Raw genomic sequence first — 12,527 nt, 5'->3', positions numbered from 1 at the left:
TTTCTCCATAGTTTATCAACCCTAAAGTTAATAAAAAGAATGTGACTTTTTAGTCTAATAGGTTATTTTCAGCTCTAACTAATCCAAGCTCGTGATTGGCTTGGGAACTGCAACAATCATACAAAAGCTAAGATCGATTACTACCATCCAAAGACACAGTGTAATTAAGCCTACTAAAAAAAAAAAACAAAACAAAAAACCAAACCAAACCAAAAACAAAAACAAACAAACAAAACAAAACAAAGACTTTTAAGAGGTGCGGACAAAAGAAAACTGAAGGAAAATAAACAGCATTGTGGACATTAATTAATCTGGTTTGTATCTGAATGTCTTTACAAACAAGTAAGTGAAATGAGACTGGAAGTGCAACCCAAGTATAGCACAAATACAAGAATGTCTGCACTGTAATTCCATAACTTTTCTTTATTCACTGTGATACATTCAAACAAAAGTGCTCCAGATAACAGCCATAGAGTAAAGGAAATTAAAATAAGAAGGCAGAAAAAGACCATCAGATACATATGGTGATTATTCATATTTCAAAGCATTAGTAACTGCTTGTATCTGAGTGCACCAAAAGCCCATGAGGGTCCCTGTTTTAGTATGCTGCACCTATAAAAATAATAATCACAGGCAGCTCTAGCAAAAAATGTTTTTCAGAACTAGAGCCAAATCCATCACAAAGATAAAGCACCATCAGGCATATGTTTACAAATGCCACAGTAATTAGTAGGCTGTAAGAAAGGCTTATCTGAATTAACATTTTCCTTGTATTTGTATAGCACAGGGAAGCTCTGTTTAAATTCATTCCTTCCCAGCTCTGCCATTTCACACCAGGGACGTGCATTTGCCCCACAACACCAAGGGCCATGGGCAACTTCATAAGCTTCAGGGGACAGTGACAGATGGATGGAAGAGAAACCGGAACTGGAGCCAGTGTCTATCCTCCTATTTAAAAAAATAATATTGGCATGGCAGCATGTACTTAACCATGTTACTTCAATACAGTGGCACAACCCATCTGAGAAACACTGTACAGATTGACTTCCCAATGCCATCTGCTGAGCTACAAGTATTTGGCTGGACTGAATTTACCTACAAAAGACAGTTCTTGGTTTAAACTCCAATTCTGCTATAGGAAAAATATAAGTCACTTATCTATAAGAGACAACAGAACATCACTCCATAGCAAACTCAGATTGCACCCTACAATGTGGCTCTATTTCAGCTGTAGAATTACTAACTGTGCATTTGCCAAGAATTATTTGTAACTCAACAGTTTGATGGGGAGGAGGATTCCTACTCCAAACATCACAAGAAACATAAGTCAAGATGCCGTACAAATTACGCTGTCACAGGGGTACAATAGAGAGACATTTATAAACTAGGGTCCCTCTGCCTGGTGTATTTTTAGGTAGAACAGCATGGGTCTTCAACAGAAAGGGGGAAAAGTCAGTAGAACCCTTGTCCTGCTCTCCCCTCTACCTGCTTTGCAGGCAGCAATTCAGATGGCCAGCAAGACCAAAGACAGGCTTCCCCTCCGAAAATGTGAGTTGCTGACACAAGATTTTCCTTATAAAGATCTAAGTAGCTCATAACGGGAAACAAGCCTCTGTCCCCACACGCTTTCTGTAACAGTATACTCATAGGTGTCCTGCTAGGTGTAAGGCTATACCCCAGCTGCTATAAAGATTTAATCCCGTGTATGATTTGTTTCCCAAAGCAGGGTGCAATGGCACTGCTCATACGACCAACATCATCTTCATGGTCAAGTCCTTGCAACTGCATGGTCAAGGTCTGTTTGCTCAAAAAGCATTTTTCTTAACTATGTTACTAATAAAGTCTCAAATCACTCAGGCCGAAAGAAGTGTTATGCACTTATTTACCCCTCACGCTATTTGTGTGGCATTCATCTCCCACAGCACATGCCTTGCCCTTTTCACACTCCCGTTCTCATGCAGGAACACAAAGCTGTAATGTTTGGGTTGCAAACACCATTAAATGACCCTCTTCAGCCCCCAACAGCATAGAAATATTTTCTTTTAAAAGTTCAGATCAAAGCATTTCTACTAATCCTAGGATTTATTAAAACAAACATTGTAGGCATGAGATAGTCAACAGCGTCCCTTTTATAAGATTCTTTGGAGACGGTTCTGATTTCATACTGTTTACTGATCCGCCCCTAATTAATCTTCAGTTGCTCAGCTGCAAATTCAGCAAGTCCACCTGCTCCTTCCCCACCCAGCTGATGTTCCTTTCTCCCCAGTTTCGAGCTGCAACGACAGCACCACACAGCCCCTGTCCCAAGAACGAGGTGGATTGCTTGAAAAGCTTTGTATCACATCGCGATGTTACAAGATCGTATCACACACATTTGCAGCAGAAGTCTAGCCTTTCCTCAGATGAGTAATTAAAACCAGTTATTAAGTGCTTTCAAGGAGTTTCATTGTCTTTATCCTTCCCTGCAGTCAAGGTAGTTGCCTTTGATCCAGTAACAGATCTGTGCGTATTTGAGTGGTGTGATGCGAACAGCTACATTGAAATCCTGTGGGGTGCCATTCATGTCCACCCACTGATGGCCCGAAAATATTCCAATAATTTTACGCTCCCATTTGTGATTCTGCCTCTTCCACATCCTCACGTACACCCCAGATCCACTTGCACCTGGCTGGGCATCACACTGCTGGTACAATAGGTCATATGTTTCATCTTTGACATCACAGAAACGGTAAACCAGGTTTCCCGGACGATCATTGTCATAGCCAGAGAAGTGAATCCTCCCTCCAGGCAAGTTTCTTGCTGGTGGGCTCACACCTATTTTCATAAACTTTCTTTTATGAGGCTTCTTCAGCTCCAGCAGGGCATAGTCATAATCCATGCCAATGTCATTGGCATTGCCTTTGATCCATCCTTTGGGGACATGTGTCCGTTTCACTCGGATCCACTGGAATTTCATTTTCTCAGGCATTGCCGAGTTGGTGATATTGGCCCCTTTGCTGCCATCTTTCAGTTTGGGCTTTAGGAACCCCACCCGCAGTTTCTGAGCTCCTTTGACATAACTCTTGCCATCATGGATACAATGAGCGGCAGTAAGAACGTGCTTTTCAGCCACCAGCGTCCCCGTGCAACCTGTAGACAGCTTCACCGATGTGGAGAATGGGTAATTCAACAAGAAGTCTTTCCCAAAAATGCTAAACCTGCTGTCATAGCCATAGATCTGCCTCTTAGTTCGAGATCTGCCTTGAGACCCATCGCCGCTGTTGCTCAGAATATATATGCCCACCTCAGTTTCAGTGAGGCTACCATTAGCGTACAAGGTTTCATAGGACAGGTAGTTCTTCACTTCTTCGTAAGTTGGCAGCGGAGAACTTTTGTGGCATGCTGGGCCACAGGGCGATACCACTTCCAGTCTGGCTTCAGCATCAAACTGTGGTTTGTCCAAGTTAAGAGTAGACTGTGGCAGGATAACTGGAACTCTGTAAGACGGCCAAGTTGGCTTCCAGTGAGAACTGGAGGGCATCACATCTTTAGCAGCACACAAAAGGAGGATTAAAGTGGACAAGCCTGCCATTCTGAATGCCGGTCTGTGGAAGACAAAAGGAAGTCCGGTTATTCACCCAGACATGTTGCAGGATTAATCTACCTTGCTAAGTAACGGCATGCTGACCAAGTATCATATAATAAGGGTCAAGCAATTTGAATGGAGCCAACTATCACTATGTACTGCAGATTTCTCAGTGTTAAACTGGCGCCTTAACCTGTATCTTCAAACAAGCGTCCCAGTTTAACACTGAAACACAGGGCGTTTAACCCTTAGGTTGTGCTGAGCCACCAACCCCCAGTTGACATCAGTGGGAAGTTATGGTATTTGTCTTCACAAAGTGTAAAGAAAAGTCAGACCCTGTAAATTCCTGCATTCAGAAACCATAGCTCCTGCAAAGAGCAAATGTGTCTGTCTTCAGCTAGATTACAGCGGTCTCTGAAAGCTCCCACCTACTCCCTGACTCTGCTGACAGAGGTCCTTAAATCACCTCACACTGTTTGCTGTCTTAGCCAAAGACATCAAGCTGATGGTAGGAACAAGTGGGTAGACAAAGAAGGTAACCTGCACAGAAGCTGGGTTGCAGAACATGACCACACAGGAGACTCGCTTCCCCTTGCAACTCATACCCAAGGAAGGTTTCTGCTCCACCTAGCATTCACTCACCCCTAGGCGTACATGAGAAAGAATGATAAGATTACATGAGGGCAGCTAATGAACTAAGTTTACAACTCCTGAGGGAATTTTCAGTTAACATACTGGCTTATTCCTTTACAAACTCAATTAATTAGAAATGCAAACCGACTCCCTCTGAGCACAAGGAGGCAAATGGGACTGTAAATGTGTTTATGAACCACAGGCAGAGTGCCTCGGACTGCAGAGAACAGCGTGCACTAGTACTGTGTCAAGAAAATGTGTAACTTTAGTTTATTTGAAAATTAGCCATACAGCTGAATCACTGCAGGAGGTATTGCACCCTGGGCAAGAAGGCAGGCAGGATCTCCCTCAGACAAAGATTATTCAAACAAAACTTCACAATTATGTTGAGCTTACACATATTTAAAACCCTGCTGAGGTTACACTGATCACAACTGCAGGATCATTCCTGAAATACCTCAAATGAGTAAACCAAAGCAAATCATGCAGGAGATGACCACAGCTGTCCAAGAAAAAAAAAAAGAAAAAGCCTTCTCTCCAATGCTTTTTGTAGGAATACTCCATCAGCAAGCTGCACTGAAAAAGACTTTGGAAGCTACAGACTGCTAAAGTCCAGAGGTGTCCAACTCAAACATTGGCCTTGGATTCTTCCATTGTTGGTAGCATCCTCTTTGGGAATGAAGGCTATAATTAAAGCACACAATGTTCAAAATATTAATTGACCCGTGCAGGATATCAAAACATTTCCATTCCAAAAGACAGACATAGATGAACAGAGCTGACGTTACTGATGCCCACAGAGGCAGGTACTGACTCTTCCAGAAGTGACCAGGCATTCTGTTGGTTAATTTTCTCATTAACAAACAGGACATCTTTAAAGGGACATACCCCTTTTCTAGAAGGATTAAGCTCTACAGAATGCATTGCTTTATCCCTAACAGGCAAGTCATGCTGGAAAATACAGGCCACTTTAAACATGAATCAGAATTGCATCATTTTGGGTGTCCCAGCTATTCAAGGAAAACCATCAGCTCCTCTGGCTCCTTCCACGGCAGAGATTAATATTGGATGTGGCTGGGTTTTGCAAGCTATGAAATGAGGTAGTTTCATGATGGTAAGAGGATGGCCCAGGGAACACTTGCTGTATTATCAAATAGACTTGTTGTATAACACTGATTAGGAAAACATAGAAAAAGAAGGTAACAGGGGCAAATGATACCACTCCGTCCCCACAAAGACAATACACAATAGCATAAGTTAGCCATCCTGCTTGCAACAGTGAGGGCTGTACACAGAAATGTTTACTGGTTTCCCAGTTAGAAGCTGAGAACAGACTAAAACACAGTTATGCTGTGCATCAGGTAGCAGATCCCATCACTAAGAGCGTGTATTTATAACCAGTCTGCTCTCATCTGCTTCACACCAGTTACTCCCACAAATTACATTTGAAGCTTTCCTGATAGATGGAATCTCTAAACTGCACCACTCATGCCACTTGGATCTAAAAATCATTCATGCTAACTGAGCCAATGCTGGCCCTTGGCTGGTTTGTTTAGCTGGCAGGGGAAAATTAGAAGTGTCTTGTCAGTTGTTATTTGCACAAGCAGGAAGATTCCCTCATGCCTGTCAGCACAGCGACCTGATGAAGGGGCTTGCATGCCCAACAACTTCTCTCCTTTCTCGGAGAGCATCAGCCGGGCTGAGAAGAGAAATTACCTCTCCCTGCAACCTGCCCTGCCGTTATCTCCCTACCATCCCCACTGGAGCAACGCCAGCGCTGGAAAGGCAGTTTTAGACAGCAGAGGGCGGCCGCCCTGTGAAGAGAACAAGACAGGGATGGGGACTCAAGCTGGTCCCAAAAAAAAAGCTTCAGAAGACGGTATCTGTCTGTGCTGGGCTCTGTAAGTGGTACTTACTCCATGTCTCTGAGTAAGCCTTCCCACACACGCCCCTGTGGCTTCTGTGGTATGATTGCATTGCAGATGTATGGGATAAAAAAGCCTTTTCATCCGTTACAGAACATTTCTGTTGTTTAAAATGTTATTAAAACCTAACAGGTTTGAGTTTATACCTGACCATATAAGCTAAACAGTGCTCACAAACCAAGGCATTTACTGAAGACTTTGTAGTTACATCTTATCTGGAGGCATAACTGGTACTAAATCAGCTCTGGGCTGCAATAAATAGAATAAATAAGCCTCAATTATAACAACATAGCAAATTAGTGCATAGTACCTCTTTCTGTGTAGATTGTTACTCTTAAAAAAAAATAGTTAAGCAGAAAAATAAAGGAATTGTAAAAGCAGTCTGAATTTAAAGAGAGACCTACCAGTTAAGACTCTTCTTTCCTTTTCCTTTCTCTTTTGCTTTTTCTTTAAAACAAAACCAAAATGCTGCAAGAAACAGCGTTAACACTCTCTGTGTTCAGCTATTTACTCATGGGTTACCCCGGAAAGATATTCTCTAATCGAACAAACTGGTTAGAAGCGAGTACTTCCCGGAACGGCTATCACAAAATGATACTCAATGAATTACGACATGCTGCCCTACTGTAGTACTGCTCTTCTGTTTCTATTTAAACTGTGTCATAAACTCAATCCACCCTTTGACTCGGTACAAAGCCCTGCTCCGATATCCAGCCTAGAAACCCCCTAGAAAGCGGTTTGTACATAATCACACTTGCTAATGGCATTAAAATTGTTTAGAGAAAGGGAACAGTGACAGCTACCCTGGGGCTCCCCACGCTGCTAAAACACTCTGCAGACACATTTTCCTGCCTGCTACGGGCATTCACGCCTGGAGATAGATGTTAGTGAAAGAAAACTGCCTTGTTCAGGACTGGCATGAATCATTTTCTAGTAAGCAAGTAATTTTTCTGGAAGAGTTCACTACTTCAGGGGTGGTTCTTGTAAGAGATGGTTAAATAACAACAGATCTGGGAACATGCAGTGTGAAAGCCCGTGAAGTGAACAGTCTCCATTACATTCTGAAATGAAGAAAGTTTTTCCACGGTGCTGGAAGTCAGAATGATTAACACGGTTAAAAATAAAAAATAAAAATAAAAAAAAGAAGAAGGAAGCCAAGAGAGTAAGAGAGAAAAACCTGCCTCAAAGCAAATCATAAAGGTGAGCTAAATCACTGTCACTGGCGTGCCAAAATACCTCTGCTGCTTTTCTTAGTCACAGAACTTGTTAAAACATAGCAAACATAATTGAGTCGCGCTTTGAGAGCTGCCGAGGTCTGGCTGCCACCAGCACCCTAACACCGCTGCCGGGAGCGGGGTGCGGCGGCGCTGCCTTCCCTGCCGGGCTGGGGGCCGCGGGGCGCGGTGCCTCGGGGAGCCCCAAACCAGCTCTGACACCGGCAGCCCCCGGGCGGCCGCTAACACGGCCCAACGGGGATTTTGACACGCGTGTCAGCGCCACACGCCCGGGCGGAGGAGAGGGACCGTGCGGCGTGTTCAGCTCAGCCCCGGCGGGTCTCCTCAGGGAGGCGGCCCCGGGCTGTGCCGCCACCTGAGCGGCCGGCAGCGGGACCCCCCCGCCCCCCGCCCCCCGCCCCCGCCGGGGCAGCGGGCCCCCAGCCGCCCCGCTGAGGAGACGGTGTCACTCGTTCCCCAAAGCCAGCACACTGACTGATGCTCTGCCTCAGGGGGGTGAAGCACAGGACCGCAGCGGCTCAGCCGCGGAGCTACTTCTGACGCTTCCCAAGCGCGAAACGCAGCGAAGGCGAATCTTTGTATCCCCCGTTAAAGTTATCACCGGGAGAGGCGAGCGGCGGTGCTTGCCGCCCCAGCGGCGGGGACCCGGAGCGGGGACCGGCGGGGAGAAGCCGCGTTACCCCTTTTTGTCTGCCCGCCGGCGGAGAGGCGGTGCCGGCTGCGCTCCCGTTGATGCGAGCGGCGTTAAAAATTAAGCCTCTGGGCGCCGGAGGGCTCGCCCCGGACCGGGACAGCGGCTCCCGCAGGCCGCCCGGCGGCAGCGCCCGGTGCCCCGCAGCGCCGGGCTCCCCTCGGCTCTGCGCCCGCCGGCAGGTGAGGCGCTGGCCCCGGGGCACCGAGGGGCGAGGACGGCCCTCGCCATCCTCCCCGCCGCCTCTTTGTCCCGCGGGGCGACCCGCACCCCGCGGCACCCCCCGCGGCCGGCGGGACCCGCTACCTACCAGCTCCCCGCGGCGGCGGCGGCGGCGTCTCCGGGAGCCGCTCAGGCAGGTGGCGGAGCCGGTCCCATCCCTCCCGCCGCCTCCGCGGGGCTCGGGGGCGCCTCCCCCCTCCCTCCCGCCGGCCGCCGGCCCCCAGAGGCGCGCTCCGAGCGGGGCGGAGCGGCGCGGGGCGGAGCGGCGCCTCCCGCAGGTGGCTCCCGCCGCCGCCGCCGAGCCGAGCCCGGCCCCGCTCCGCTCCGCAGCGCTCCCGGCGGCGCCCTCTGCCCCACCGCCCGCCCGCGGCCGCGGGGCGTCCCTCCGCGCAGGCCTCGCCCCGCAGCGCAGCCTGTGGCACAGCACCCCCGCTTCTTTCCTCGTTTACTGCCATTGCCGTTTATCTGCTGACGAAAACTATAGCTTATTCCGCGTCCTTGCCTTCACGCGCGGTGTCCCGCCACTGCAGGCAGCTCAGGGGGTCGCCGGCCCCTCACCTCAGGGGTGGCCAGGCCGCCACGGCTGGGGTGGCAGGTTTCAGGGAGCAGTGGTGGCACCTTCGCAGCCCCCAGGGCACCAGGCTCTTTGTCCCCAACACCTGGGTCCCCATCACCTGGGTCCCTTCTCAGAGGGTCCCCCGGTGTGGGGTGAACCCCTGGGGTCCCTTCTGCCACGGCAGGGCACAAGCTCCAGGAGCTCTGTGGCCTGTCACCTATGTTCCCTCATCAGGCAGATATCTGAATTTGTCAGGCACATTCTTTGCATGGGTTTTAATTACTCATCCTTTTTGAATCCTTATAATGACACCTGGCAAGAAAAGAGGAAATGGGGGCCAAGAAGGCAAAATTCCTGCAATGTGTTTTAAGTCTGCGAGAAAAATCCACAGAAGGTTTTGCCAAAATTCCCAGCTGATCACCATTACCCCAGAAAGGAAATATAAATTTCACGGGAATCAATTTATTTGCTGCCTTCTACTGACCTCTTCACCCCACTGCTACCCTTCCAGGGGACCAGGAGACCTTGCAGCATGGCAAAAACTCTGCCTCACACATGGACCCTACATGAGGAGCTGAGATGTTAACAGGATCTTGCGTTCTTAGATGTTATTTTTCTAATTTTCATTTACTTGGCCCTAGCACCAACCCCATTTGGGCCTGCGGAAAGGTTTAACAAATGGTTGGAAAAATCGTAACAACCTGGACAAGTCTTTCACAACTACGAATGATCAGAGGAGAATTACGATGTGAGGGAGAGGTCCCCGGGGGTAAAGGGCAAACGTCTTCAGCAGAAACACTGCTAGAGAACACAACCGGTGTCTGGGGGAAGCTAGGGCTGGTGACACCAGTTCAGCTGCTCTTGGGCCACCAGGGAATGGTCATGCAACAGCAAGGAAGACACCTCGAGTATCAGTAGGCAGCTAACAAGTAAGACTCCATCAGCAATGCCATACAAATCACAGATGCCTTCCTTATCTGGACTCTGCGTCTGCTCACCTCCTGATTAAATACGCAGTCCCACCGCTCAGGAAGCTCTGCCCTGCACACCTCTCTCTGCTGTTTTGCGTGGATGGAGGAGCTGGTCCATGTCTCGTAGAGGGTGGAAGTGTTGTGGGGTTTGGTTATGTAATGGGAGTCAGGGCTGCAGCAGCGGTCCAGGTGGGCTCTTGCTTTCCATGGGCATAGAGCCTCTTCTTTCACAACTGCCATGTGTGCTTCAGGGCCTTCCCAGCTTTCCTCTCACAGGTCTTCCTAGGTGTGGTAGATCACCGCACCAAACAAGGCCTCTTGATCATTTTTACTCTTCTGACAAAGTACAAATTGCTCAGCGGTCACTTCTACGTGACTGCAAACCCTCCACTGAACAATTCTCTATATGTCCCTTTCCTGCTTTATCTCAAACATATCCGCCTTCCCGTATCACACTTCTGTTTTCAAGAGTCTCAGTGGGAAGAAGGAATAAATATCAGCACAATTTTTTCCTTCTTTGTATGTGTTCCCCGATCTTTTATTTACAATGACTGTGAATAAATTCTGACTGGCACAAATTCAAATAGATACAATCCTAAAAGATGTGACACTGATAGAAACGTTTCCAGCAGATGAGGGGCAGAGGTGCATGACTGCTAAGTTACATATGCTGGGATTCACCTCACCTAGCTGTCGGGCTTTGGGATGCCCTGGGCTATCCATGATACAATACAGACCACAGAACTTCCCTGCCTGGAGCAGCAGCTGAAAGTCAGTGCTGGGAAAGATGAAGGCACCCCACCCAAAAAATGCCTATGTCAAAATCCATAGTTAGAGATATCCCACCACACTTCTCATGGCTTCCTGGTGTATCTCTGTCTTCCTGTGACTGACTGCTGTCTCTCTACTTCTGATTAGAGGAAAGGAAAATCTTTTTTTGTGTGTTACGTTTGCATAGCACCTGCCACCATGGGGAGCTGGTCCATAGCTACCAGTTTGCGGCATTTTAGTTATGCAGATTATAAGACATCATGTGCCTCTACGTGCAACAGATAGATGAACAAGAGCCACAGGGCTTGGTGTCTACAGGACTCCTCTTGAGAATGAAACCTTGCAGCAAAGTGTTAGGCAAAACTTCCTTCATGTCAATAGGAGTGGAGAAGAATGTTTAGTTTGAACTTTAGTTACAAGACATTTGGTTGCCATAAAAACTTCTACAGTTTTATAATTTTTATGGCATACATTGAACCATAAACTCAGAAAAGGTAGTTCACCCAGCCTATCTGAACGCCTGTCTTAAAAAATGAACTACTGTCCAGTTCTTTCCAGCAGCTATAGACAAAATCTAATGCTTTAACTTTCTAATTACTTTCTAATTCAAAAGACGAAAAAAGTACCAATTAAAGATTATATTCCCCCCACCCACCCCACCTCCCACCATATGCATAATTCTTAAGAAACAAGAGCTCTGGTGAAATTGGGCTGCACAAGCTTTTTTAAAAAAAGAGTGAAGTCCAAGATCAGAGTGTTACTGTGAGCCATTGTTGAGGCAAGGAGCAGTAAGTGACAATGTAAGTAAGGGTGAAGAGGTATTAGCTGTACTATATTGTCAAGTGATAACACACATGCTGACTTTTCAGCACCTTGTGAGTAAGCTGAAAATGAAACGGTCTACAGGTGGGAGACCTAATGAATGGCACTGTCAGGAGATAATTTCTCATGGTTGAAGAAATCTTTTATTCTGCAGGGAAGTGAAGTAACCTGACATTATGGGCCTGTGCCAGATTCTGCTGCAGACAATGGAGTGATTTCAGAGGCCACTGAGTCTGGAAGGAAGAATGACAACCTACAGTTGGCTGAAATGAGTCCTCCTATTGCTCACTGCTGATTTAATGCAGCAGAAAAGGCCTTGGAGTTCCCCACTGCAGTGGCAGCTAACCAGCACACTCCCTCTGCCTTCCCTGGAACAGAGACCTCTGCGTCACAAATGCCATTTCTAACTGCAGGAGGAAGGAGTTAAAGGTGAAGACACTCTCTATCCCTTTGGAAACAGTCTATTTTGAAGGCAAGGACGGTGCTGACTGGGACTTTGGAGAAGCAAGTCCTATCCTTATCTCTGCCCCTGCATCATTGCAGGACTTCAGGAAGGCTCTGCTGCCTTGGTTCCCAACCTGTTCAATGGCTGTGAGAGCACGTTCTGTCTCAGTGCAGTGGTATGATGATAAATACAGTGGTGACTGTCCCACGACTGTGGGTGCTGTGGTGATGGGAAGGGGAAGGCCAGACATTTGCCTCAGAGATGTTGCAGCATAGGATGATACCACCCAGAGAGAATAAACTCTTTTTTCTTGGGTTTTCCAAGACTGTGGATGGAAAACAGGTGGTGGGGGAGGCACTTATTCCTAGTTCCCAGAAGCAAGATGCTTTTACTGTCGTCTCTTGAAGGAAGCGTGTGAAGACTAAGAATGTGAGCTGTTTGGTTTACAGAAAAGATTGCCAAGTGGGAAAACTGACAGCTGAATGTATACAATGTCCTTCCTGTGTTGTCATCAGCGAGTGTGACACAAGGGGAGTGGTGTGGAGGACTCTAGCCTTGGAGAGGATTCCTCTGCCCAAATAAAAACAACCTCTTCAAGTTCCTTTTGCAGGCCTTTAGGGGCTACATCAGAGGGCGATTTACTACATCCTAAAATAGGATGTAAGATAGGCCAGACAATCACTCCTTAAAA

At 47.5% G+C, this 12,527-nt stretch overlaps 1 protein-coding gene across 3 annotated transcripts; it reads right to left on the bottom strand.

The window, feature by feature from the left end:
• Window positions 1-403: 403 nt before the first annotated feature.
• On the bottom strand, window positions 404-8,516 carry PRSS23 (serine protease 23). Of its 3 annotated transcripts, XM_027798956.2 has the most exons (3): window positions 6,115-6,463; window positions 6,043-6,047; window positions 404-3,584 (listed from the first exon to the last, which is right to left on the bottom strand). In XM_027798956.2, the coding sequence occupies exons 1-3, from the start codon at window positions 6,205-6,207 to the stop codon at window positions 2,453-2,455; spliced, it is 1,230 nt and encodes a 409-aa protein (XP_027654757.1). In that variant the 5' UTR covers window positions 6,208-6,463; the 3' UTR covers window positions 404-2,452. The 3 variants fall into 3 exon arrangements, with proteins under 3 accessions (XP_027654757.1, XP_055558862.1, XP_027654756.1); XM_055702887.1 differs by lacking the exons at window positions 6,043-6,047; window positions 6,115-6,463 and adding an exon at window positions 8,360-8,516; XM_027798955.2 differs by lacking the exons at window positions 6,043-6,047; window positions 6,115-6,463 and adding an exon at window positions 6,528-7,394.
• Window positions 8,517-12,527: the final 4,011 nt, after the last annotated feature.

This window comes from Falco cherrug, chromosome 2 (assembly GCF_023634085.1).
Source record: "Falco cherrug isolate bFalChe1 chromosome 2, bFalChe1.pri, whole genome shotgun sequence".
NCBI lineage: Eukaryota > Metazoa > Chordata > Aves > Falconiformes > Falconidae > Falco > Falco cherrug.
The sequence above is the reverse complement of the archived record's forward strand: the minus strand, read 5'-3'. Positions and strand labels throughout refer to the sequence as shown.

Bases quoted from the DNA above. Each gene is read 5' to 3' on its own strand.
- PRSS23 (XM_027798956.2), bottom strand. From the start codon at position 6,207: ATGAAAAGGCTTTTTTATCCCATACATCTGCAATGCAATCATACCACA.